Raw genomic sequence first — 27,678 nt, forward strand, 5'->3', positions numbered from 1 at the left:
CAGCACTGTCCTTTCTGCGGTCTACTGTGGAGGGTTGAAATGCTGCCCTGGCTCCTTTCCCTGCTTTACTCCACCCCGTGTATAAGGCCTGTGCCCTGTATCGGGTGGTCAGACCTAGGCTGAAGACCACAGTGCTCCCCAGTAGTGAAACGGTCTGCTAACGGGGGCGGAAAATGTCATCAGAATGAGAGTGGCCACCTCTTCCCCTTAACAGGCTGTCACACTCTTTCTGGCTCTTTGAGATGGAAATTACCGAAGTGCTTGCAATGAAAAGAGAAGTGGGCATTGAGCACTAAGCCTTGTTCGGACTGAGGGCTGTCTTCATGTTGCCCACTGCACTGTGCCCTCCCTGCCTGCGACTCCTGACAACACCGACCCTCAGCTCCTGCACTTCCTTCCCCATTCTGTCTGCCCATCCAGACAGCTTTCTTCCTTAAAGGACCAGATCTAATGCTACTTCCTCAAGAAGCTTTCCTGACTCTTCCGATCTCAATCTGCTCTTTCCCTTCTCTCAGCTACTAATGTCTGTGCCACTCATTTGGCACATCAACCCAAGTACCCCAAAATGTACTGAGTGCCTACCATGGAGCTGTGTGGAGCACTGGGGAGGCGAAGATGACTCTAGCGGGAGAGATAAGAACAAGGTGGACAGATCCTAAGAAAAGCAAGCAAACAATAGTAGAAAAAGACTAGGGCAACCAGCTGAATATAGATCTGCAGCACGGCAAAAATGCCAACAAAATATTGTGAGATATGAGTGGAAATATAACGTACCATGGCTAGGTATTATCTTCATGGATTCTCTCTACATGAGCCCAGATTCTTATTGAAATAGTACATCCAGTTTTAAACTAAATGTAGGAAATGGAGAGGATCTCCAAAAAAGTAGCAAGGGGTAATAAAAAAGATGCTAAACTGGGCAACTCAGAGAATAGAGAAATGGAGAGCTGAGATTTTTTTAGACTGGCTAAGTGGTTTTGAGGTGCTTGGCAATGATCTTTCATTGCTTCAAGGTGTTTTGGTTTCTTTGTTCCAGCTAGTAATGGACATAAATGCCCTCCATGCTTGTGGATGACCAAACGGGAGAAAGCAATCTACATTAGAGCAGAAGAAATTTGGGTTGTGTTTAAGAAAGAATTTTTTTTTGTGCTGAAACTGGAAAGGGCAACTTTCAAACAAGGTTGCAGAGTTTCACTGTCTGATGCTTTGAGAAAAGGAGAAACAAACCCTGTGCCCAGGAGAGCTGGTACTTCTCTGCCTGAGAGTGAGGGACCACGGTGGGATCCTGGCTCGGCCTCCATTTCCGTGATTCTGGGATCAGTGCTGTTCAGAGTCACTGCCATTGGCAGCCGTCCCCAACCCTGCCACGTTGCCCACCAGAACCGCTCACAAAGTTACAAAAGTCACTCTTTTCAGTTTCCTGTTTCATTTTCCCTGTCCCCCTGAGAAACAGAGAAAGGAGCCAGTGATCAGGCAGCAGGAGAAGCCAGAGCTGATCTTGGTACTTTCTAAATGGGATCGTATGGCTTGAATGAACTAAAGCTGTAGGCTCACTCCTACCTCCTTCCTCCCCCTGCTTTACCCTTCCCCCTTGGCCTTCTTCCTTTTTGCAAATTTTTTCTGAACAGTGAACCAGACATTTCCCATTTGTTTCTTATTCACAATGTAATATAAAAATGATCTTTTAACAAAAGGTCATAGTTTCTAGGTTTCAGAAGATGAATTCAGTTCTGTTCATAAACTTACAGAGAAATCTCATGGCTTGATGGAAAGGGGAAGTTCCCCTTCACTAACTTGCCAGAAAGGCAACACTTAAAGCTTACCTCGCACTGGCACATCTAGCACTGTTTGAATACGAGAAGGAATTTGGCCACTTGAAGGCTCTGCAGAAGGGCCTGATATTTATAAGAACCACATCATGAAGAAGAGAATTTGATAGTGTGAAGCAGCACTCTGAGACTGATCTCTCTGGAGCCTGGAACTGATTTCTCCAGGGCCACCAGAGGAGGTTGAGTGACTTGGCCAATGGCCCCAGACACAGCTAGGAAACCTGCCTAAACTGCCGGCCATTTTGGAAGCATTGGTTGTCCTTTATTTAGATGCCCTACCCTAAGCTTCAGGAGTTCTCTCCAAAGAGCAGTTTCAAGGATGAATGCCAGAGACCAAGGGAGAAGGGACTGATACCGCATCAGAGGGAGAAGGGGTGGGCTGGAAAGGCAAGAGCGACTCAATGTTCCCTGTCTAGATTTGTCTTTACCCCTTGTGTCAAGGACTCTTCTAGTGACAGAAAAGAGAGCAGATTCAAGTAGGTTAGCCCAGGCTGACTTCGTTGGTGGGATTGTGGGGCAGAGGCTGTGTGAAAGAAAAAGCACTTCAGTAAGGCTCCCCAAGCGTTTGGTTTAAGGAGTAGTTTACCTTTCACTTTCTGGAAATTGTATTTCCACCCACTGAGAGTCCAGCAGCCAGTGGAGTCCCTTAAGCTGAGGCTGTGGGCAAGAGGAGCATTAGAAGGTTGTTGCAAACCCTGGGAACTGGCCAGCTGAGCTTCCCTTCCTGCTGGAAATTCCAGCAAAACCAGGAGAAAGGGAGCTAGCAAGTGTAGAGGTCATCTGCTAGCAAGTGTACTGAAGAAGATTTGAAAACCCACTGGTGGCTCTCCAGATCAAAGGTTGGGAAGCCCTGACCTCCAGGACCAAGCTCCCACATGGCGGGAGGGGAGGCAGCAGCATGGACTTCCCTCGGGTCTCTTTCTGTTCCCCTGAGAAGGGCAGAAGTCACTCCTGGGTTTTTAAACACAAATCTGTATCCACTTATCTCTTCTCCACCTCTCCACATAGTCTCCCATCCCCACTGCCTGCTGTGTTTGATTACTGCCTGCTTACTAGAATTACAGTGCCTATCTTAGATTTTTCTTTAAATACTACTTTTAGACTGTCATCAAGTCGAGGCTTAAGCTTTTTTCAGGGAGGGCAAGGAATATTTTAAAAATGAGACTCTTTCTGAGTTCATATCTTTAATGAAATCAATGTTTAGTCAATCATGCATTTCAAGTTTTTTCTAAGTGGCAGCAGAGGGAATGCAAGTCCTGGCTGGACTTCAGAGAGCCTGTGTTCCAGGCCTGCTTCTCTCCATTTGTGTAACTGAGATTCACACACGCTCAGTAACTGTAGTCACAGGCCTTGCTTCCTCTTTTGAAAGTGATGGGTTATGCAAATGTCCTCTGGAACTAACATTTTGTGATGTAAACTAACTTTCTTTCTTTCTTTCTTTCTTTCTTTCTTTCTTTCTTTCTTTCTTTCTTTCTTTCTTTCTTTGTTTTTTTTTTTTTTTTTTTTTTTTGAGACAGAGTCTCACTTTGTTGTCCAGGCTAGAGTGAGTGCCGTGGCGTCAGCCTAGCTCACAGCAACCTCAAACTCCTGGGCTCAAGCGATCCTCCTGCCTCAGCCTCCCGAGTAGCTGGGACTACAGGCATGCGCCACCATGCCCGGCTTATTTTTTATATATATATCAGTTGGCCAATTAATTTCTTTCTATTTATAGTAGAGACGGGTCTCGCTCTTGCTCAGGCTGGTTTTGAACTCCTGACCTTGAGCAATCCGCCCGCCTCGGCCTCCCAAGTCTGTCTTTCTTTCTTTCTTTCTTTCTTTCTTTCTTTCTTTCTTTCTTTCTTTCTTTCTTTCTTTCTTTCTTTCTTTCTTTCTTTCTTTCTTTCGAGACAGAGTTTTGCTTTCCCACTCTAGGCTGGGCTACAGTGCAGTGGTGTCATCATAGCTCCCTGCAAGCTTAAACTCCTGGGCTCAAGCAATTCTCCTGCCTCAGCCTCCTGAGTAGCTGGGACTACAGGTGCGCCACAATGCCCTGGCTAGTTTTTATATTTTTAGTAGAAAAGGGGTCTCACTCTAGCTCAGGCTGGTCTTGAACTCCTAACCTCAAGCAATCCTCTGGCTTTAGCCTCCCAGAGTGCTAGGATTACAGACCTGAGCCACCACACCTGGCCTATAATTTAAACGTTGTTCTATGTATATATGTGTTCTATTATTTTTAAAAATGAACTTAGGACTAGTGTCCAGAGAGCCTGTTTTCTTTGATCAGCTGATCTTCTGGATGCCTTCTCTGAACACCCTGTCTGAGCTGACGTGTAACATCTTTTTCATATAAGCCATCCCTGTACCTAGAACACTCAGCCTTTTCATGCTTCTCATACTCTACAAAGTCTCCTTTGTTAGTGTGATTTTTGCCTTACCTCTCTAGCTGCGAACAGCACCAAGCAAGGTTCTTGGCATGTTTTAGATGGTATATTAGTCAGTGGTGTCCAGAGAAACAGAACCTATACAGACACACACACAAACACAAAATACACACACACACAGCCACATATCTGGAGAGAAAGAAAAAGATTTACTTTAAGGAATTGGCTTACACAGTGGTAGAAGCTGGCAAGTTCGAAATCTACAGGGTAGGCCAGCAGGCTGCAGACCCACAGAAGACCTGCTATTGCAGCTTGAGTCCAAAGGCAGAGTCTGCTGGCCAAATTAATTCCTCTTCCTCTGGAGAGGTGAGTTGTTTTTTTTTCTATTAAGGCCTTCAACTGATTGAATGAGGCCCACTCACATTAGGGAGAGTAATCTGCTTTACTCAAAATCTACTGATTTAAGTGTTAATCCCACCTTAAACAAAAAAACAAAACACCTTCATAGAAACATCTGGAATAATGTTTGAGCAATGTTTGTTGACACAAATTTAGGCATCACGGATGCTCACTAAGTCTTCTTCAATTGAGCTGACAATACAGGATATGTAGGTCGTTGCTTTGCTTTCCTATTCTCCTATACTAGCTTTCTTCTGTTTTCTTCATTTTCTTCCCCCATTTTAATTTATTTTAACAAATGTATATAAAGGTCCAAAACATCCTGTGGTATGTTTTTCTTTAAATCTTTTTGATTTTTTTTTGGTCTGCCAGAGAGTCTAAGGGGCCCTGTCTATTAACCATTTCCTGTTAACTCCCTTTATTTTTTTAGATTTTTTTTTTTTTTAGCTATCATTATTTAACTAGGCTGTCATGATTATGTGTATGTGTCATAATCCATTCAGGCCCACAAAGTGGCAAAGAGTTGTTTAAGCTGTTTTTTTGATTATCTGTGCATCTGTTTTCCTTTGTTGAAACAGTCTGGCCGTGGTGTGGTAGGAGAGCAATTGAGCACCAGGACCCAAGACTTTCTGTATCAACCTGGAAGGGAGTTTATTCTACAAGTATTATCTTATCTGAGCATTTGGAATCCATTATAGTAATACTATTCTTACAAATGACACAGACAAATGCTTACAATGTGAAACTAAATGATGTTTTTTTAAAAGGAAATAAAATTGTATATAAGAAATGATCCAACTTTTTTCAAAAAATATGTGCATAAAATAGACTGTATATACAACCTGAATGGTGGACTGTGGATGGTTTCTATTTTTTCTATGCTTTCTAAAATTTCTTTATACATATGATATATAAAAATTCTTATTGCAAAAATTAAAAATTTCCCTTCATCTCTCCCTGCAAACTCACATTTCCTTCCTGAGAGATAATCATAATCATTATTAACAATTTGACATGTATCCTTCGAGTCATTTACACACATATATGTATGTTCACACACATACTGCTTTTTCATAAGCATAAATAAGACCATACACATGCATTATTTTAAAATTTGATGTTTTAACTTAAGTGTCTCCAAGCTCTTTCCATTTGAGCACCTCTATGTCTACTTCATGGTTTTAAACAGCTCCATAGTTTTTCCATACATAGTTATGCCATAATTTAGGGGAAGGAAACTCATTCCAATTCTCTGCCATTAGAAACAGTTCTGTGAAGAACGTCCAGAAACGTTTATCGTATGAATATGTGAGCATATTCCTTCAGGAGAAACTACTAGAAGTTTTCTCAACATTTCAACTGGAAGTATGCATTACTTTTATCATCAAAAAAACATGTTACTGTACTTGTCTCCAAACACATCAAGTCTTATATTTTAAATATGTGCAGCTTTTTGCATGTCAATCACACTTCAATAAATATTTTTTAACATATCAGCAGCCTAAAGTCAGATCACTTGGCTGAGTCCACTCGTGAGAGCAGGGACTGTCATGTCAGGTCCTAGCAAATACTTGGTATACAGTAGGCGTCTAATGTCTGCAGAATATATAAAGCTTATTCCTGTACATCATAAAACTCTTAAGAACAGTACCATCTTTCCCGCTTTGCAGATGAAGTGCCTGAAGCATCTCAGAGATCAGGCCTGAGTCCTATAAGTTTGTTTCTCAGCAAGAGTCTCAACATAGCAATTGATTCTGTATCGGTGAGTAGTGGAGATGCCTATGATGTGTCTTCCTTAATAAAATGGGGGACAAGGAACTAAGCCTTCAACATATTTGCCATCCCAGCATCTATACTAATGTCTAGCCCCTAGTAAAATGCCAAATAATTATTTTTTCTTGGCAGAACAGCATTCACTATTTCCTTTGTAAACAAAACCCTGATTTTGTGTAAGTATCTAGCTCTTAGTGAAGATGTTCTATCCTTGATCAAAGCGAAACTCATCACAATCCAACTTGCCTACCAGTGATTGGTTTAGTCTTCTGGAGCAACTTTGAGAACAGTTTCTTCATCCTTGAAAGAAGACACTCGCTTTTACCACTGGACATTTTCTATAACCGTACTGTGATTTTGTAGCAGTTTAAAAAGTCAGCTTAGGGATAAGAATAACACTACCCCTACTGAAGATAGTAGGGCCAAAATATGGGAGGAACTGGGTATTTAAAAAAATTTTTTTTTGTAGAGACAAGGTCTTTCTATGTTGCCCAGGCTGGTCTTGGACTTCTGGTCTCAAGCAATGCTCCCATATCAGCCTCCCAAAGTGTTGAGATTATAGACGTGAGCCACGGCATCTGACCCAGAACTGGGAGTGTGATGATCATATTGAGTTGCTGAGTTAAACCTGAGGACATTCTGTTATATAACCCTCTAGACATTTTGTTATATAAGATAATGTGTCATTATTTAAGCCTGGTGAGTATGTGGATGTTTTTGGGGTGGGAGAAAATGATGGTTATTTGCACTTTTTTGGAGCTGGAAGCATGCTAACTGATAAATTATCCTTTTATCAGTTACCATGTCCTTGATGCCCCCAAAATATTTTTCAATTTTATCTAAGGAAAAAAGATGTCAGTAGGCATTAACTACTGTGAAAAGAAGGTATCATGGTTCATATTGTATGAAGGAGATGAGAACTGGGGATATAGAGAGACATCTGGGCTGGTAGTAGTTTCTTATTGCATAATTACTACATTGATAAGCACTGTGCCAAATTTTTACATTAATTGTTTCACATAATCCTCAAACCACCTCTATGAAGTAGGTACTATTATTTTCCCTACTTTATAACAAAGTGAAGGGACTTGTCCAAAGTCTCTCACTCGAAGTCACTTACCCAAGGTAGTAAGTGTTGTTGCTGGGGTTTGAAACTAGGTAGCCAGGACGTGTCACAAGTCTATGCTACAGTGGCAAGGCTCATAGGCACCATAAAGTAAAAAGCAAACAAATTGCTAACAACCTCAGCTATTCTTTATATTAAAGCAAAAGAAAAACTTTCCCCATGGATTCTTACAGAAAAAGCACTATATAAAGAAAGGGTGAATGACCCAGAGGACAGATCTCACACACGCTATGTGGGAGCAACAAGGCTGGTTTATTCACCCGGCTGCGAGTGGGCTGAGTCCACGGAAAAGAGAGTCAGCACAGAAGGGGGTTTGGTGAGGGTTTTTATACATGAGGATAGCTGCCCCCCTCCCACCTGCCCTGTTCATTTCTTTGTTTCCGGGCCAAACTGGCAGGTGAAGAGTGGCAGAGGACAGTGGGCAGAACAGCTATTTGTAGTAAATTCTTCTTCAAACAAGCAACTCCTACAACACTGTTGCCCCTGTCACATCCATCCTTCTGCTCTGGCATCGTCCTTATCAGGAGTGCTAGGGAGGGGTAGCCTTGGTCTCCATCAGGGAGGGAGGGGGAAGGAATGCTGGCTGCAGCCCTCTGTTAGTTAAATCTACAAAGTCCGGGGACTCCCCAGACTCCTGCGGCTATTGTTTTACAAGCCTAAGTTTTGCATTAACCACATTCTGTCCTATACATTGCGAGTTCCCACCTGGAACAAACCTAACATATAATATGAACAATATTCTTCACAGACATGTTAAGCTGAAACAGTGTAGAGTTTCACAGGGACGTTTATTATTTCAAATGTCTCTCAGTAGGGAACTTTCTTTTACTATATATATATATCCTGAGATTGAAAATCTTTGATGATGAACTTGATTTTTGTAAACACTCAAAAGTCACTTAAGGTAGGGTTGGAGATGGAGGTGGGGATTCCCTGAGAAAGGGCACGGGGAACGTTTTAAGTAACAGAAATATTCTATATGTTGATAATGGTTATCCAGGTGTGTGTGAAACTTACTGAAACAGCAACCAAATGAGTATAATTTCATTACATGTGAGTTTATATATCATTTTTAAAAAAACCAAAGCTCTCAGGCCAAGTCCAGTCGTTACAGCAAGAAAGATAGGCATAGAAAATAAAAAATTTTGGCGACGTATATAGAATCCTTGCATATGGAGATTCTAATTGGCTTTAAACGTGGCATTATGAATGTATTTAGACAAAAATACTCTTAGATTTTCTTTGCTTTTATTCACAATCGGGACGGAAAAATTCTATACTTCTGCTAAACAAGCGACAAGAGTGTAAGTTAACTAATTTAATCCTCACAATCACTCTAAGAGGTAGACACCATTACCCCATTTCACGGACGAGGGGCCCAAACCCGGGCCGGGGCGGCGCCCTCAGTACCCTCTTCAGGCTTTCGGGCACGCCCGGTTCGCCGTCGCCCTGGGAAAGGCGGCAGGAAGGAAGGCCGCGGCGTCAGCCCGGGGCCACACGCAAGTCACTGACCACAGCCTGACGAGAGCCGAGTTCCCGGAACCGCCGCACCGCGCGCCGCCAGGCTTTTCCCAGGCCCTCCAGCTCCTCGCAGGAGGGCGCGTCGGTGCCCGGAAGCCGCGGCGAAGCCCCGAGACTCGCTGGAACTCAGCTCGGCCGAGCTCAAGGTGAGGGGCGCTCAGCCGCGGGCGGGCCCGGAGGGCGGTGACACGGCTCTGTCCTCGCCCGCCCGCGCGCGCTCCGCTCCCGGGGGCGACCGGGTCCGCCCGCCCCGTCCCACTCCCCGCGGCGACCCGCCGCCTCCGCGCCCCGCCGGCTCCCCCGCTGTCCCGGGCCCTTGCGTGGGCGGCCAGGGTTTCCCGGGGCGGCGGGGCGCTCTGCAAACCCAGCGTGTGTGTGTGTGCAGGTGAACATCTCCTCCACGCCCCTAGGGCAGAGGACTGTCCGGAAGCAGCTTACTAAACCTCAGTTTTGAGTGCAGAGTTCAGGTAGGATAATGTGACCCGTGCAAGTTCACAGGAGTTCAAGCAATGACAACGTTCAGAAAGCCAGAGGCCAGCGCACTACGTGCGTAAGTTAAAAGGAATTTGCAACGGAAGAAGATGCTGGTCTTCTTCCCCCACTCTTGCTTGCAACTCACAAAAACACCCGGTAGGGTGGAGCCAGAAAGAATTACAGAAAGGACGCCCAGGACATTGGGAGAAGGTCTATAGGGGGGTTCAAAGTTAGTCCTCAGAGGCCAACTCTGCTTGGTCTCTAAAACTCTCACCGCAGGACGGGACCTCGGGGAGCATCTACATCTCCTTCCCGGTCCTCCAGTATATAGCTCCTGGGTGTCTGCAGTCACCCAACTCATTCTCCGCAGAGTCAGGTCTAGTAGCCCAGAACTCCAGTGCCTCCCTAGGCTTCGTGTATAAGTAATAAAATATGTAAATAGCGTTTTACAAATAGCCTTTGTGAGCTCAGGAACTCAGCATGGTCAGCAACTGGGTACTGGCAAGCTCAAGCCGTCTTTGTCCCTCCCTCCTCCTCCAGGTGCTTGCCAGCCTGCACCCCCTGGCCCACAGCAGAGCAGCTGCAAGACTCCAGGCAGCCTAGGACTTTAAAGAACCCCGAGTAAACAGAGTTTGGGTAAGTGGATGGGAAGAAGGACAACCGGGTGGGCGAAGAGCCTGAGCTGCGGGGAGAATGAACTGGTCCACTGGCCCTTATAAACGTGTTGGCCTGGCTGGCCTTGAACCTGAAATCCACTGGGAAGGGACACCCTGGGGAATTGAATGCGGGATGAGACACACCTACAGCACTTCACCCGGGATTTAATTAATGGTGGGTATATTAGCTGAGATCCTGATACTCTAAAAGCCCATCATTTAGGAATAAAACAGTAAATATTGCTGTTCAAGGGAATGCTGTGGGAGAAAATATTCTAGCTCAGTAATAGAAAACCCTTTTCCCCTGGTTGTATATGACTAATAGCAGCAATAACAAAAATAGTGCTTACTATGTGTCAAACACTGTTCTAAGTGCTTTATGAAAATTAATTCACTTCCTCCTATCAACAAATCCAGTAGTTTTTTTTTTTTTTTTATCAGTACCATTTTACACACGTGGAGGCTGAGGTGCTAAGAGGTTGCCCATGGTAAGCAGGTGCAGTTGAGGCAGAGTGCTGTAACACCAAGCACCCGGTCTGGCTGCAATCAGGAGTTTGGGGTGCCAGGGCTTCCACTCTCTGGTTGTGTGAACTTAGCTTCTCTGAGCCTCAGTTTTCTTTTTTGGGAAATGCACAGTGTAATTCCTCCCTAGAGAGGCAATGAATGTGCAGGCACTTTATAAACTATGTATTGTGATACCAATAGAAAGTATTATTATTGGCCAGGCGCGGTGGCTCATGCCTGTAATCCTAGCACTCTGGGAGGCCGAGGTGGGAGGATTGCTTGAGCTCAGGAGTTCGAGACCACCCTGAGCAAGAGTGAGACTCTGTCTCTACTATAAATAGAAAGAAATTAGCCAAACAAACTAAAAATAGAAAAAATTAGCTGAGCACAGTGGCACGTACCTGTAGTCCCAGCTACCTGGGAAGCTGAGGCAGGAGGATCTCTTGAGCCCAGAAGTTTGAGGTTGCTGTGAGCTAGGCTGAGGCCACGGCACTCTAGCCCAGGCAAGAAAGTGAGACTGTCTCAAAAAAAAAAAAAAAAAGTATTATTATTTAAGTAAAACCTTGCACTTCCAAGGTCAAATTCCAACTAAAAAGAGAAAATGATGAGCAGGGTTGGACTTGCAGAATTTAATGGGGTTCCCCCTCATGAAGAGGCAAACATACAGTCTTAGCTAAAATCAGAGTTTGGAGTCACATTCCTGCATTGGAATCCTGGCCCTGCCACTCTTTAGCTCTGTGACCTAAAACAAGTCACTAAACATTTTTGAAACTGTATGATCTCTATGATCCTCTGTTTACTCACATATAAGACGGGCCTAATAATGCATTCCTCATAGAGCACTTACGAGGAACAGACAAAATGCACTTAATACAATGCCTACAAGTAGTAAGTGCTCAATAAAATGTAGATGGGGCTTTTGTTTTTTCTGATTCTTCTTTCTCCTCATGCCCCCTTGTGTGTCTTAATTTCCCCCCCCTAAAGACAGCCTCTCTGGAGCCTGGCAGGTGTGGGGGACTGATGGAGAAGTATGTGGCTGCCATGGTGCTGAGTGCGGCTGGAGATGCCTTGGGGTACTATAATGGGAAGTGGGAGTTCCTCCGGGATGGGGAGAAGATACATCAGCAGCTGGCCCGGCTGGGCGGCTTGGACGCCCTGGATGTGGGAAGGTGGAGAGTGAGCGACGACACGGTGATGCACCTGGCCACAGCGGAAGCCCTCCTGGAAGCCGGGGAAGCCCCAGACTTGGCTCAACTGTATTCCCTCCTTGCTAAGCATTACCAAGACTGCATGGAAGACATGGATGGCCGGGCCCCAGGTGAGCCAGCCAGGGAGAGGGCAGGGAGGGTGGAGAATAAAACTGGCCCAAGGGAATCATTAAGAATATCAACGGAGATTTAAATATCAGGGAGACAGTAGTGTTTGTAATTGTGATAAAAATGGAAATAACCTAAATGTCTCATAAGTTACTTAATTATGGTGACACATTTGCAATCATTTAAAATTATGCAGGGTGACTAGTCAGTAATAATTTATATTTCAATATAAATAAATTTCAGATGTCTCAGCACAAAAAAGTGGGATCACGGATTTGTTAATTAACTTGATTTAATCATTCCATATGTATACATATATCAAATCCTCTCATTGTATGCTATAAATGTACCCCATACAATTATGATTTATAAATGAAAATAATATTAAAGTAAATGAAATTATGTCAATGAATACTGATATAAGAAGGTATTATATATTTAGTGAAAAAAATAGGTTACAAAACTGTATGTTATGAACCCACTACTTTTTAAAAATAGATGTGCATCTCTGTCTTGGGAGAGGTCTGGAAGAATATACACAAAGATAATAATTATATCTGGATGATGGGTTCTTATTTAAATTTTACTTATTTGTATTTTCTATGTTTTCTGTAATGAACAAGTATAAAGAAAAATATTTTGTTTTCTTTTTAAAGAAGAATGGAAAATGTCTTGCAGAAACTCTTCTTCTGCTCCCAGGGCTGCCCACAAGTGGTTCTTGCCCACTGTGGGAACTTGTTGTAGCCACTTGTGTCAAGAGGTGATATTCCCCTTTCTCTGGCCCACCTGACCTACCTCTCCTCCTGTTTTAGTCTGCTAGGGCTAACAACAGAATACCATAGACTGGGTGGCTTAAACAAGAGAGATTTATTTCTCACAGTTCTGGAGGCTAGAAGTCCATGCAAGTCAAGGTGTTGGCAGGTTTGGTTTCTTCTTAGGCCCCTCTTCTTGGCCACCTTCTCTCTGGGTTCTCACATGGTCTTCCCTCTGTGCGCATGCATCCCTGGTATCTCTCTGTGTGTCCACATTCCTCTTCTTGTAAGGTCACCAGTCAGACTGGCTTAGGGCCCACCCTAAAGGCTACATTTTAGCTTAATCACCCTTTGAAGGCCCCATCTCCAAATGGAGGTACTGGGTGTTAAGGCTATGGCATATGAATTTAGGTGACAGAATTCAGCCCATAGTACTACCGTATGAAAAGTTCTTCACCACCATACCCAGTAGCCTCTGATGACCCCAAGGACTGGCCTCAGAAGCCAATCTCTGTTCACTTTAAGTATCTGATAGCTCATCAGTTTGGCAGGCGGAAAGTTTTCTTTGCCTGTGCCATCCATGAACATTCTTGTGAATGAACTGACCAATAGGGGAACAATAATACCACACTCCATAGTATGTTGCTGCCATTGTCTGGCGCCTCTACAGATTCACAGCTCCCTGGTAAGATAGATCAATGGGACAAACCTGTTTACACACTGTCAGGCAGGGGACAGCCATGGCCCAGTAGTTCAGTGACTCATCCAAGGGCACATTGCTCCCCTGAATGCCCTGCTCCTCATCTGAGCCCAGGACTTCACTCTAGAATTTGTGGCCTCTTTGTGAAGATACTCAGGAACGCCACTTGTCAGGTTCTTATTGACTCCTTAAGGCAGAGGTCCCCAACCTATGGTGAATTGTATAACTATTTAGTGTGTATATATATATATATATATATATATATATATATATATAATAAGTAATAATAATAGAAATAAAGTACACAATAAATGTAATGCACTTGAACCATCCCAAAACCATTCCCTACCTCCTTGGTCCATTGAAAAATGATCTTCCATGAAAATGGTTCCCAGTGCCAAAAAGGTTGGGGACCTCTGCCTTAAGGGCTTGGGCTTTGGAGTGTGGTGAAATTTACCTGGCCATTGACTAGCTGATTATGTGATTTTGAGCAAATTGCCTAAACTCTGAGCCTTAATCTTATTTATTTTTTAAAAGAGAATAATATGTTATACCTACTTTTTGGACGTGTTGTGATATCTTGGTAATAACTGGTAACGATTCCAGACTCTACATGAGTCTGCTGCTTTTACTAGCGCTGTCATGCTTAGGGTGGTATATAAAGTAAGGCACGTTGCTGAGTTGGGGTCTGGAGTCTGGGGACATTCGTCATCCTATTTTTCTGGCTTTCCCTTTCCATCAAAGAAGCCTGGAGACAGTTTAGCTCTTTCTTCCTCCTGGGGCCTGTGCTTTGGTTACACTGACCCTGGTGCCCTGCCCGACCCTTCCCCAGGCGGCGCCTCCATGCAGAACGCCATGCAGCTGAAGCCAGACGAGGCCGATGGCTGGAGGATTCCCTTCAACGGCCATGAGGGTGGCTGCGGAGCTGCCATGCGGGCCATGTGCATCGGTCTCAGGTTCCCTCACCCCAGCCAGCTGGACACGCTGATCCAAGTGAGCATTGAGAGCGGGCGAATGACCCACCACCACCCCACGGGCTACCTGGGGGCCCTTGCTTCTGCTCTTTTTACAGCCTATGCCGTGAATGGCAAACCACCTAGGCAGTGGGGAAAAGGACTGATGGAGGTGCTGCCAGAGGCTAAGAAGTACATCGTCCAATCAGGCTACTTTGTGGAGGAGAATCTTCAACACTGGTGAGTCTGTAGGAGCATATACCTGCCAGAACATGGTTAAATCTGTGTGTGCACACACCCCTGCACATGTACGTCTATGATTCAGAGATTGTGGTTCTTACCACCCAGTCCCCTCCCTGCCCACCTGCCAAAGGTTTCGAGTTCCTTTCCAGCAATGGTGGTCATGAAGTAGCCAAGTATAATAAATACCTCAGTGAGTAGCACAGCTGCATTGCCCTCCTCTTACGTAGGAATCCTGTCCTGTGTTCCAGTTTTCCGTAGTTTTTGTGGCTGTCCTATGCTGAGATGAACGTTCATGCTTATTTCCTATTTTCCTAGAACTTGCTTTTTCCTTGTTGTCTTGACACATAAATACTATTTTCAAAAGCTTGGTTAAAATGCCAGAGAGAGGTTTTTCCACTAGCCCATTAATAAGTGGTAAGGCCATGCCTTCCCCTTTCTGTGAGTTCACTTCACATTCTCTTTCTTAGAATAAAAAAGGCTTTCTGCTGAAGCCACCCATGGTCATGATGTCCTGAAGTTCCCCCTTGAAAGGTAGCATGACATTATTGTCAACCTAGGAAAAACAAGCCTTTATTTCCTACTCTTTAACTTAATCTTTGTCTTCTTTGTTCAGCGACAGGGTCACTGCCTTGTTTATGTAGATCCTTAGTAAAAATTTATTGAATGAATGGTACTTAGAGATAATCTTGAGTTTTATATAGCTTATATATTAGTACAAAAAGTTGACGTTATCTTGGAATTTCCTCTGTTTGCACATCTATCTGGTGCTTTTCTTTATGGCTTTTTACTTTATTTTTTCCTTCCTACAGGTCCTACTTCCAAAACCAATGGGAAAAGTACCTAAAACTTAGAGGGATTTTGGACGGCAAATCAGCCCCTACCTTCCCAGAGCCCTTTGATGTAAAGGAGAGGGATCAGTTCTACACGTCCCTGAGCTACTCTGGCTGGGGTGGCAGCAGCGGACACGATGCCCCCATGATTGCCTATGACGCCGTCCTCGCCGCAGGAGACTCCTGGAAGGAGCTCGCCCACCGAGCCTTCTTCCACGGCGGAGACAGCGACTCGACAGCCGCCATCGCTGGCTGCTGGTGGGGAGTTATGTATGGTTTTAAAGGAGTGAGTCCCCCCAACTATGAGAAACTGGAATACAGAAACCGGCTGGAAGAGACAGCTAGGGCTTTATATTCTCTTGGTCAAAGGAAGACACCGTAATTACCCTTTAGGGAGATGTGATGTTCATAGCTGGTGGTTTCTTCTTTTGAGTGTTCCCATTTCTGCTGTTTCTTTTCACTTTTTCCACCAAAGAGTCTTAACCTTGTACTCAGGAAATTTTGAGGTAACAAGTCCCTGGGGTACCTTAAGCTCTATCTTTTCAGATTCATCCTGTTTTCCCTGAATCTGTCCCTCTTCTTATATTGAAGAGTCTTTTATCTCAGTTGATGGGGTCAGTAACTCCCAAGACAGAAATCCCCAAACCTCCTATCTAAGTCTTCATTTTCATCATGTAATTGTTCTAAAGTTTTTTTCTGTTTGTCTTAAGTTTTAGGGGCAGGAAACCAGCAGCCTTACAGCCACATGTGGCCTTCTAGGTCCTTAAGTGCGGCCCTTGGGTTGAATCCAAATTTTACAGAACAAATCCTTTTATTAAAAGGGGTGCAGCAGAGAACAGTGAAGCTTTTCTTGCCTCCTTTGGTGCGTAAAAAAAGAACAATCTGGAAATCATAAAGCTTCAGGTTCCCCACCCCTTGTGGGTTCTCCACAAAGTGGACTCTGAGATAAGGATTTGAGCGCAAGCAGTTTGTCTGGGAGGTGATTCCAGGAAGTACTGATAGGAGAATGGGGATGTAAGACCAAGAAGGGAAGGGAGGGTTAGTGAGCCGGTTTCCACTATGGGCATTTGGGACTCAGTCATCTGTGTCCCCTGCTTAAGGCAATTCTCAGAGTAGTTTCCTTCCCCCCCCCCCACCAAGGGCAAGCAACTTCCATCTGTCATTGGTTGAGGACCACTCTCAGGGATGCTACTTCCCTGCTACTTCTTGGCTTGCCTTTTGTGCGAGCCAAACCTGAATGTCTTCAGGTAAAGACTCAGAGACTCTTGCAGTAGCAAGCTGCAAGGTGTATGGGAACAGGGAGGGGTATATGTGGGGTCCTAACAGCATCTACTAGACTCTTCTACCTCCTAAATATATCTGAAAACTATCACCTCTTTTATCTTCATGCACTGAGTATCTTCAGCTGGATTTCTGCAATCCACGCTGCCCATGTCTGACGAGGTGCTACTCCTAGCTGCCCTCAGTACTTTCCTCGTCAGGGCACATGCCATCTTACCAATTTTGTCATTGTCTATTTTCTTGTCTGTAATTGCCTCTGGAAAAAATATGGCATGGTGCCTGGGCACACTATAGGCACTTCATCAGTATGTATGCAGTAGTCATCATTAACTAGCCTCCTGTCTGGTGCCTCCCTCATTACCCTCCAGGTTATCTTTTTTTATTTTTTATTTTGTTTGGAGACAGAGTCTCACTCTGTTGCCTGAGCTAGAGTGCCGTGGCATCAGCCTAGCTCACAGCAACCTCAAATTCCTGGGCTCAAGCAATCCTCCTCCCTCAGCCTCCCGAGTAGCTGAGACTACAGGCATGCACCACCATGCCTGGCTAATTTTTTCTATAGAGTTTTAGTTGTCCAGATAATTTATTTCTATTTTTTAGTAGAGACAGGGTCTTGCTCAGGCTGGTCTCGAACTCCTGACCTTGAGCAATCCTCCCCCTGTGGCCTCCCAGAGTGCTAGGATTACAGGTGTGAGCCACTGCACCTGGCCACTCTAGGTTATCTTTACAAACAACAAATCAATATGCTGAACTTAGAATCATGTTCCCATGAATACATTATCCCCTTTCTTCATTTCTTGATGCTCTTCTCTCTCCATTTCCACCTGGTAAATTCATACTCATCCTTCAAGACCCAGCTCAGATAGAACTTCCTGGGCAAAATGTGCTTCGATTGTTTAGGCACTTGGCCACCTTCTAACTGTACTTATAGCCTCCTGTCCCAGCCCTGTCACCACCCTGATCCTGTTGTGTGGTGATTGTGTGTCTTCTGGGTCAATCTCAGGTGCACTCTGCCCAGCAGACATCCAACTCAGAAATGAGATGTCATCGTCACCTTCATTTGGTCACCCTAGTCTCAGCCATGGGCCTGCTCTCATTTGGCTTGTTATCAGGCAGTAAGGAAGAGCACTCCCTTCCTTCCCCTTTCCAGAAAACCCAGAACTATGATTCTCACAATTTTTCCTTCAGATCCCTGGTTTTCAGCAGCAGGAAGTGGGGAAAGGAGGTCTGATTACAGTGGTCCTGCTGCCTCTGAGTTAGTCCCACACGGATTTACTTTTCCAAGTCCTTCCAGTCTCTTTAGGACATGGCATGTGTGGGGGGCGGGGGGGGGGGGCTCTGGCGTAAGGCTTTAGCTACAATTGTACACAAGAGGAAAAGCTCTTTAGAGACCCCATTATACTTGCTTTGTCAATTCTCACTCTTCATTACAGGCACACTTCAGAAACAGTTTAGTCATTCACACTCCTTTTTATCAAACTTCAAAACCTCCTCCCCAGACTTCATTCAGCTGGTGGCCTTGCTTCCTTGTCTGCGTGTTTTTATGTGCGGGGGGGGGGGGGGGATGACCGCAATTGGGGAAAGGGGACACGGGGACATGCTTAATTATGTGCATAATGTTAGAGTAAATCAATAAAGCTGGTGTGGTACACAGTATGAGTTTGTCATGATTATCAAGTTAGTATATGTGTCCTGAAAAGCAGAATTGGTTATATGTGACATTTCAGGGATTGTTGGTACTTTTTTGAGCTGCTGTGTGATGGGGTTTCATTTGCTTTCTTTCTTACCCAAGATTGCTAGATGTGTAGAAGGATTAGCAATATTTATTTATTTAGGAGACAGAGCGTCATTCTGTCACCCTGGTTAGAATGGTTAAGGACACAGGTATCATTCAGATAGGGATGGGGGCAGCCTGCCATCATTTTTTTTTTTTCATCTTTCAATTTTGGGGTTGGGAAGAGTGACACCCAGGGAGTAGGTAAGGCTCTTTCTGCTCAGGGAAGGAGAAAGAAGAGGAAGAAGAGAGTGTTGCTATGTACCAGACAGTTCACAACAACCATTAATAGATGAAGAAATTGGGCTCAGAGAGGTTGCTGTCTATCTAAAGTCACACAGCTGGGATGAGATGAAGCTGGGGTTTAAACCAGGTGTGTTTGTCTTATAAAAGACAGGAAAAAATCAAACCAAAGTGACTTTCTAACTCGCACACACCAACACAATACTTCCGACACCAAGGTGTGAGAGTTGGGTAGTGTTGTCCACATACCAGCCCAAACGATGGGAGACGCTGCTTTGAAGCATGGTCCTCTATTAGTAAATAGAGACTTCCCCACACACCAGGTAAGTCTCTAGCAGACACCAGCTGGTTGTCCTCTAATTTAATTCAATTCTGACACTATCAGATCCCACAAGTTAAAGGCTCAGTCCTGCAAGCCTGCCCCCCATTTCAGATGCCAGTCATACGTCACAGGTTGTGACCTGTGCTTCTGAACAACCTGCTATAAATTAGGGTTCCTGTGACTCCCTCCTCAGGTGCTATTAATTTGCTAGAGCAGCTCACAGAACAAAGGGAATATTGGGAAATAGGCTAAGAAACATGAAATTTTCAGGGGTTTTGCAGGGCTTTGCCTTGAAGGAATCTGTGGACATGTTAGTTCACAAAATAGAAACTGCTTCCAGCAAGGGAGGCATTGTCAGAGGACATTTGCAAAGCAATGTTTCTTCTTTGCTGCCACCCATCGCCTTGAGGTTTTTTGCAGAGCTGAAGCTCTGTTTGGGTCCTCGGTGGAGAAGCTGATTAAAATGCCTGCCCAGCAGATAATGTGCAGTTGGAACTATCCTAGACTTCAAGGCTATTCCTGCTTCACTCCTGACTACATGTTTCTGTGTTTAGAAGAAGTAGATTAGAGTAGTACAGAGATTCAGTGTTTTCATTTTATACACTTTATCTTTAATTTGTATGCTTAGCTAGGTCTGTTTCTAACTTAGGGCTCAGCATGCTTATCTTAGAAAAATTTTATAACTGTCTATTCTTATAGACAGAATTAGGTAAGGTTCCCCTGGAAATATCAAAAAATGAATTGTACACGCAATTCTCTAACAAAAGACAACTATTTGCTGTAACAATAAATACTGATGCAGGACTTTGCTTGTGGTTTCACAGGTCACAGAAATGCTGGAGACCCCCTAACTCCCCCATCATTTAAACTGCACTTTGTCTCTGTCTCAATCATTTCTCTATCTATATTATTTATTTCCTATTATTTCCAAATTCCTTGCAACGATCCTGCCTTGGGGCCTGTGTTGCTAGGAGAGTAGCTAACTCCTGGTAATGGAAATACTTACTTATGTTTACTGGTTTATTATGAAGGATGTTACAAAGGATGCAGATGAATAGCCAGATGGAAGAGACGCATGGGGCAAGCCACGTGGAAAGTGGCCCAAAGTTTCCACGTTCTCCAAGCCTGCCACCCTCCAGGCACCTCCATGTGTTCAGTTCTCTAAACCCAGTCCTTTTGTATTTTTGTGGAGGCATATTATATAGGCATGATTAATCAATTATGTCATTGGCTACTGGTGATCAACTAAGCCTTTAACTTACCCTCTCCCCTCCCTGGAGATTGGGGGCATAGGTAGGAAGAAAGTTCCAAACTTCAAATCACGTGGCTGGTTTCCCTGGTAACCAGCCTCATCCTGAGGCTGTCCAGGGGCCCATGACTAGAAGAAGAGATGCTCCTGTCACCCAGGAAATTCCAAAGGGTTCAGGAGCTCTGTGTGAGACACTCCTGTCACTCAGGAAATTACAAAGATTTTACAAGCTCTGTCTCAGAAACTGGGGGCAAAGACTAAATATTAGAACAAAAGATCCTCCTAGCAGTCCTATCTACAAGGATTTTAGGAGCTCTGTGCCAGGAACTAGGACAGAGACCAAATATATATTTCTTATTATATCACAATACCACAGTCTCCAAAGCCTTTTTCTTTGTAGACACTCTACCACACTCTGTTAGCTACCAGTATTAGAAAATCATTCCTTAGAGAGAGTCCCAGCAGGGTAAGATCATGATAGCAGTAAACCTGTGCTCTCTTCTCTACCTCCCCACAACTAAGAGATGAAGTCAGGAGGAAAGCTAGTTGTGAGTTTGAGATCCACATCTGGCAGCAGGGGTAGGGAGGAGGCCGAGCTGAGCCCAGGTGAACCTGTGAAATGTGCAGAGAATCTTCACTCTCCTCTCAGCTCCTGTCCCTCCTCAGACAGCCTCCTCTTCCTCTGTCCTCATCCTGCCCTTTGACTCCCATGGAGACATACCTAATGCTTGGGCCATGATCTGGACCTCTCCACACTGCTTAGTCACACCTGTCCCCACCTGCCAAGGTTCTTACTTCACCTTTGTGGGTCTGGGTACCATCTGTACCAGGTGGTGGTCTCAGGAAAGTGCCCCCCTCTTGGGGTCTCTGGGCTTGGATCCATGCATGGACTTTCAACACTAACATCCAAAGACTATGAGTCTACAATGGGGCTGTCTAAAGCTGGGGATAGGATCAAAGAAAGAATCCTTTGGTCCCTCCAGATCTGCAGAGCTGCAAATACAAATTTGCATTTATTAATAGAGGACTGTGCTTCAAACCAGTGTCTCCCGTCATTTGGGCTGGCATGTGGACAACACTTCCACTGTTAATGCCAACAGGTGGAGGTGACACAGTGCACCTGTCAGCCCACTTCAGGGGCTGGCTGTGTCTTCTTAATAGGAATCTTCCTTCTAAAATACACTTATTAAAGTTCATTTAAATAAAAACTTTAAATTCATATTAGTACAGGGTATAAGGCGGGAATAGGGAAGGTAGGACACAAATGAATGAAATCAAGAAACATGGCCTTGAGCAAACAAAAGGATCTCCCTCCAGCAGGGTGATTTCTACCAGAGACCGTTCTAAAGGAGGTGATATTTTTGGGGTGAGGTGAGCTTTCTGGCATCCCCTTATACCACCAGCCTTGAATCCAGGAGACCTGGAAGGAGGCCACTCTCTGAAGGTGGGCATTTTGTCCCTGTTGCAGGAACATGGTGATTGCCATCTAGTTAGGTCTAAGAAAAGCTGTGCTCTGTGGTCTTTTGTGGACAGCTGCCATTGAAACCTGGCTCTCAGGTTACTGAGGACTAATGTAAGTTGAGGCTAATAGTGCCTGCCTTTAGGGGTGTGATAGGCATGAGATTGGAGAACCTATATGTCGTGTAGCAGATAAGGATGTGTTTGCTGGTAGTGGTTTTTCAGATTGAAATCTGTGCTGTGCCATTTTGTGTAGCCTTGGGCAAATTACTTAACCTTGCTCTGCCTGTTTCCAGAGGTGTAAATGGGGCTAAGGACAGTACCTACTTTCTGGGATTGTTGTACATTCTACACAGAATAGCATCTGGCATATGATAAGCCCTCAAATGAAAAGTGGAAGGAGATATGACAACATATACTATGTATATATTAAGTGACAGCTTTTTAAAAAATGTATCTAGGGTCTTCTTTCCACCAGCCTGTCATGAAATACTAATAGCAGACCCGGGGAAATCCCCAGATGATCACTTCCAGCCAGTTCTTTCATCACTCGGGAAACTTTTGACATGACCCGGGGGCTCACGGGGTTTTCTCTCCCTTCGACTTTCTCCTGGTACCGCCTTGCAGCACTGCACATGCAATGAAAAGCCCTTAAGGGTCACAAACAATTTTACTTTGAAGTTAGGAGATCTCAGGGAACAAACTCTCTAAACCACAGAATGTTACCATCACACTGTCGGTCATTGAAAAGCTACAGACAATTTTCAGTCTCAACACTTGCAGGCTTGGCGTTACCTAGAAGACACACGACTTCTCTGTTCTGGCAAAACCACAAGGGGTCTTTTAGCTGAGCAAATGGAAAGCTGGCGTCCACTGCGGGGGCGAAGGCAAAACTTCCCCCTGGGAAGGTTCTCTGAAAAATCAACTCACAACCAAGCAGATTAATAAGAGAAAACTTACCAAGTTTATTTCATGTATATCCATGGGGACCCCCAGAAAATGAGGATTCAACTCCCCTGAGGGTTCAGAAGCTTGTATGCTTTTCTGGTGAAGTGGGTTATGGGAAGGGGAAAGAGGAATTCTGTTGAGGAGCAACAAAGGAGCACCAGGGAGGATGAATGATGGATGGAGAAGGAAGACTAAGCAGGAAATCGTTCCCTTCTGGAATTTAAACGAGCCTGAGAGGTGGGGTCTGTTCTGGTGTGGTCACACTCTTGGTGTTTGAGGAAGGGAATGAAAAGGACAATTGTCATCCTAGGTGGGTCCTGATCTCAGGCAGATAAAGAAATGGCAACGATTTGGGGCAGGTCCCTGGTGGTAGTGGTCACAGTGAGGGGTGGTCAGAGAGACCTTGAGGCTTCTTCAGTCAGTCCGTCAGGTTTCAATATGAAATGTCAGTTCTTGGTGCACTCATGGCCGAAGAATGAACAGACACGCCAAAGTAAGGCAAGCATGAAAATGAGGTTTTTTGAGAAGAGAAGGATAGGATTATAGAGCAAGAGGAAGATACAGGTTTACAGAGTGTGATACGTACACCACTGATGACGACCAATGCACTGTGGTAGCAAAGGGAGAGCAAAAGGAAGGGGCCAAAAGAGGCCTGGTTATGGTCTGCATCTTGTCTTACAGTGCCCAGATTGAGACCTCCTTGGTGGTTCAGAGGTCACCATGGAACCACTTTGATTGGACAGTTGGGAGTTGCATGACCTGAGTCTTAGACTACATAGGCTGAGTGTTCTAGGTCACTTCCAGACTCTATGGTAGGTACCTGTGTTGTTTGGCCTGGGGGCTAGAGAGTTCTCTGCATTCTTTTGCAGCTGGCTCACTAAGTTATAATTGGCTGACTCATGGGGTATTCCCTCCTCCCCAGGTATGGCGGTTGATTAGGAGAGGATTTGGGTGGGGCAGGGACAAGATGGGGGCCTGGGGCCCACCCTTGTCCTTCTTCCGGGGGAGGGGGGTGCAGCGGGGAGGGGAATTGCACCAAGGCAAGAGCACCCACTTCCATCCCTAGGAGACCCTGAATCCCTCTCTATCTACCTAACAAGTCCAGAATATAAGATGTCATATTTTAGGGTAAAAATATTTCTAATTTCCTTTGCCCCCTATTTTTCTGAGAAAATAGAGACGCAACATAGGTGTTTTTAAATGAAGCTAAAATTACATGATTTGAGGTAAAAGGGACACGAAATGTTCTCTTTTCCCATAAGAATCTATATTGTCCTAAGTATGAGGCGGGTTCACCATAAACTGGTTACCAGCCCACCTGACATAACACACGCACACACGAGTTACTTAAAATGGGCTTGTCACTTACAGCTGGACAGCAGGGACAGCAGGAGCCTAGGATTCATGGGGAGCCAGCCCCCCAAGGCTCAGGAGAGTGTTAGGCAGGGACCAAATCTGCTAGTGGCAGGTACAGCCAGGAGAGTGGTTCCTAAGGGCACAGAAGCGGGGAACCAATGAAGGGAAGGAAGTGCAAGAAAACTCAGAGCGCCTGACAATCATATATATCTATCATCTGGTAACATCCCACACCTCCTGTATGGGCTCGCCCGGACCACGCCAATAAAAGAAAACCACCTGGGAGTCCTTAACCTCTTTCTCCACTTGTGGAGACTGACACGTTCCTCTCTCTGGAACTTCTTTTCACTTTGTACAGCACCCTTCTTTTCTGCAATAAAAGCTCTTTGTGTGGAATTGCTTCCTGTCTGTGGGTCACTCTGTCACACAGGCGTGCTTGTGATTCCTCCAAGCAAGGAGCCACAGAACCAGGACAGCAGTCCACCAAGAGGCCGGACCTGACCAGAGCAGCCCTGGGCAAATGGAGACTCATCTGCACACGCCCCACCCGCACCACTGCAGAGGGCCTGGGAAGCAGCCCACTCTGGGTTTTCTATCCCAGGGCAACAGGACACACTGGGCTAAAGCTATGAAGGACATCCTGTTTCAGGAGTGGGCCTGGGGGACTGGAACAGAGCCTAGGCTGTTCCGGTGGTCCCCACTATCTCAGGATGTTGTATTCCCAGCATTTCCTACAGTTATTCTTGAGAACTACAAGCAAGAAAGGGGGGAAAACTGAGCCAGTGCAAGGCCAGCTGAAAACTGAAAACGCTATGCTCATACATTATGACTTGTCCTGAGAAGGAGCCTGCGTGTGTCTATGTGTGTGTGTGTGTGTGTGTGTGCATGTATGTTTATGTGCAGTATAAACTGGACGTCAGGAGTGGACACTCCAAAGTCATGCTCTTCACCTCAAATTGGAGAGGAACCTGGCAAAACTTTGGACTTCCTGAAAATCGAGTAGGATAAGGGCTTGAGCCATTCTGGGTTGGGCACTAAAATTTCATGACACATTCTATCTAATAGGGTTAAATGCAATCTTAAAGAAAGAATGAGACAGTTTAAAGTATTTTGTTTAGTGTGAAAAGCAAAGATCAAAAAGGTGTGTGTAGTAAGTCAATAAGTGTATAAAAAACTCAAAAGGGTGAGCTAGAATATCTCTAAAAGGATATGCAAGAAAATGGTTGGCAGGGCCCGGTGGCTCACACTTGTAATCCTAGCACTCTGGGAGGCCAAGGCAGGCAGATTGCTCAAGGTCAGGAGTTTGAAACCAGCCTGAGCAAGAGCGAGATCCCGTCTCTACTATAAATAGAAAGAAATTAATTGGCCAACTAATATATATAGAAACAATTAACCAGGCATGGTGGCGCATGCCTGTAGTCCCAGCTATTCGGGAGGCTGAGGCAGATGGATTTCTTGAGCCCAGGAGTTTGAGGTTGCTGTGAGCTAAGCTGACACCACGGCACTCATTCTAGCCTGGGCAACAAAGAGAGACTCTGTCTCAAAAAAATAAAACAATTTAAAAGAAAAAAAAAATGGTGACAATGACTGGCTTCTATGGGATCTGGGGAACCTAGGGCAGGAGGATGGAGATTTATTTTTTACCACATGCTGTTGTACTTTTCTTTTTTTTTCTGAGACAGAGTCTCACTCTGTTGCCTGGGCCAGAGTGCAGTGGTGTCATGATAGCACAAGCAACCTCAAACTCCTGGGCTCCAGCAATCCTCCTTCCTCAGCCTCTCAACTAGCTGGGAGTACAGGCATTAGCCACCACACCCGGCCACTTTTTCTATTTTTTGTAGAAACGAGGTCTCGCTCTTGCTCAAGCTGGTCTCAAACTCCTGACCTTAAGCAATCCTCCTGCCTCAGCCTCCCAAAGCACTATGATTATAGGCATCAGCTACCACACTTGGCTTTTTGTACTTTTTGATTTTTTAAAAAGCATATATACATACAGCTATTTTAAAACACACCTTAAAATTTAATATGACCTCATTTTGTAGTCATAAACTGGTGAGGCCTAGAATTATTACTTTCTAAGTTTAAGGTATAGCTTTATCAATACCCACCTCCCACCACCCCATTGAAGGCAGCAATGCTCCATTCCTCCCACACACACCTAAACAAAGCTCCTGAAAGAAGGTGAGGACATTTTGACTCTGTGCTGGAACCAGGCAGAAAGGGAAGGCTAAAAGGGACTCAATGGATTCTGGGAGTGGTAGCCTATACATCCTTCCTTCCTTCCTTCCTTCCTTCCTTCCTTCCTTCCTTCCTTCCTTCCTTCCTTCCTTCCTTCCTTCCTTCCTTCCTCCCTCCCTCCCTCCCTCCCTCCCTCCCTCCCTTCCTTCCTTCCTTCCTTCCTTCCTTCCCTTCCTCCTTCCTTGTGGAGGAGGACTTCCTTCTCTCTCTCTCTCTCTCTTTCTCTCTCTCTCTCTAGTGAGTACCATAATTTGTCAGGCACTGTTCTAGGCACTGAGCACACAGCAGGGAACACTGAGCAATGGGCAGGGAATTTCAGACATCAATTCCTTGGTCACTTGCTTGCCTCCCTGTGTACTTAGATTCTAAGTAAATAAAACCATCTGACTCCACTTTAAAATGGGTGACAAGGACCACTTCTCTGAACCAGTGGGGTGGGGCACCACCAGCACATCCCACGATGTCTTCCCTTAGCAAATATTTACTGAGCACTGGCTGTGTGGCAAGCCCGTGCTAGGTGCTAGGTTCTAGGTGAGCTCCGTGAGCAAAACAGACTAGGATTCTGTCCTCCTGAGGCTGACATTCTCCTCGGGGGGAGAAGACAGGATACACTGAATATAAACTGGGGTTCCCTTGTGTCTGCTGCTAGAAGGGTCTCATCCCTTCTAAAACCTTCTAAAACATGCAATCTCACTTCCCAGAAGGACCCTACTTCCTTGGCCCCCTCAAGCAGCGTTCCCCAGGCTCCTGACCTCTCCAAACCTCGGTTTCTTCATTGGTGACATGGAGATGGCTATGGTGAGGATTCCCAGAAGACGAGAGGTTCCGGCACGTGTACAATCACACGAGGAGCTCTCTGTTGGAACTGCAGAGCCCTGCGCCCCATCCCAAAGGTTCTCGTTTGGTGTGTCTGGGGTGGGCCCAGCCTCTGTCCCCAGTTCCAAGGATGATTCTGAGGCTCCGGAAGGGACCACTCTGACCCCACTTGGAGAGCGCTGTACCAGACGTTGGATATGAAAGGGAGAGTGCTCTCTCAGTGGCAGCTGTATTCCTGCCAAGCACAAGGGCAGCCTGGATTAGCTACCTCTGGCCATGGCGGAGGCACCCATGAAAATAGCCCTCGGGTCTCCTGCTTTGGGGAACGTTGACTGATCGACGGCTCCGGCCGCTGCCTTCTGAATCTGCCTGCCTTTGTGCTGACGCTGAGCCCAGCCAGTGACTGAGCAGGGTGTGGTGCGTATGCAGCCTATTCTTACAAGATGCGAACTGCTTTCATAGGAGACTTCAGCCTGAGGACTCCCCCTTGGCCTGGCCAGAGTGTTCTAGAAACTGTACTGCTGTCCAAGACTCTTCCTGTGGGATCCTCTCTTCCCTTC

General features: G+C 45.2%; 1 protein-coding gene across 2 annotated transcripts; it reads left to right on the forward strand.

The window, feature by feature from the left end:
- Positions 1 to 8,780: 8,780 nt before the first annotated feature.
- Positions 8,781 to 18,368, forward strand: ADPRH (ADP-ribosylarginine hydrolase). 2 transcript variants are annotated; one of them, XM_076001763.1, is made up of 4 exons: positions 8,781 to 10,118; positions 11,627 to 11,960; positions 14,243 to 14,603; positions 15,416 to 18,368. In XM_076001763.1, exons 2-4 carry the CDS (start codon positions 11,663 to 11,665, stop codon positions 15,816 to 15,818), a joined length of 1,062 nt encoding a protein of 353 aa, XP_075857878.1. In that variant the 5' UTR covers positions 8,781 to 10,118; positions 11,627 to 11,662; the 3' UTR covers positions 15,819 to 18,368. The 2 variants fall into 2 exon arrangements, with proteins under 2 accessions (XP_075857878.1, XP_012636035.2); XM_012780581.3 differs by having other exon boundaries at positions 9,000 to 9,154.
- Positions 18,369 to 27,678: the final 9,310 nt, after the last annotated feature.

This window comes from Microcebus murinus, chromosome 1 (assembly GCF_040939455.1).
Source record: "Microcebus murinus isolate Inina chromosome 1, M.murinus_Inina_mat1.0, whole genome shotgun sequence".
In the NCBI taxonomy this organism is placed as follows: Eukaryota; Metazoa; Chordata; class Mammalia; order Primates; family Cheirogaleidae; genus Microcebus; species Microcebus murinus.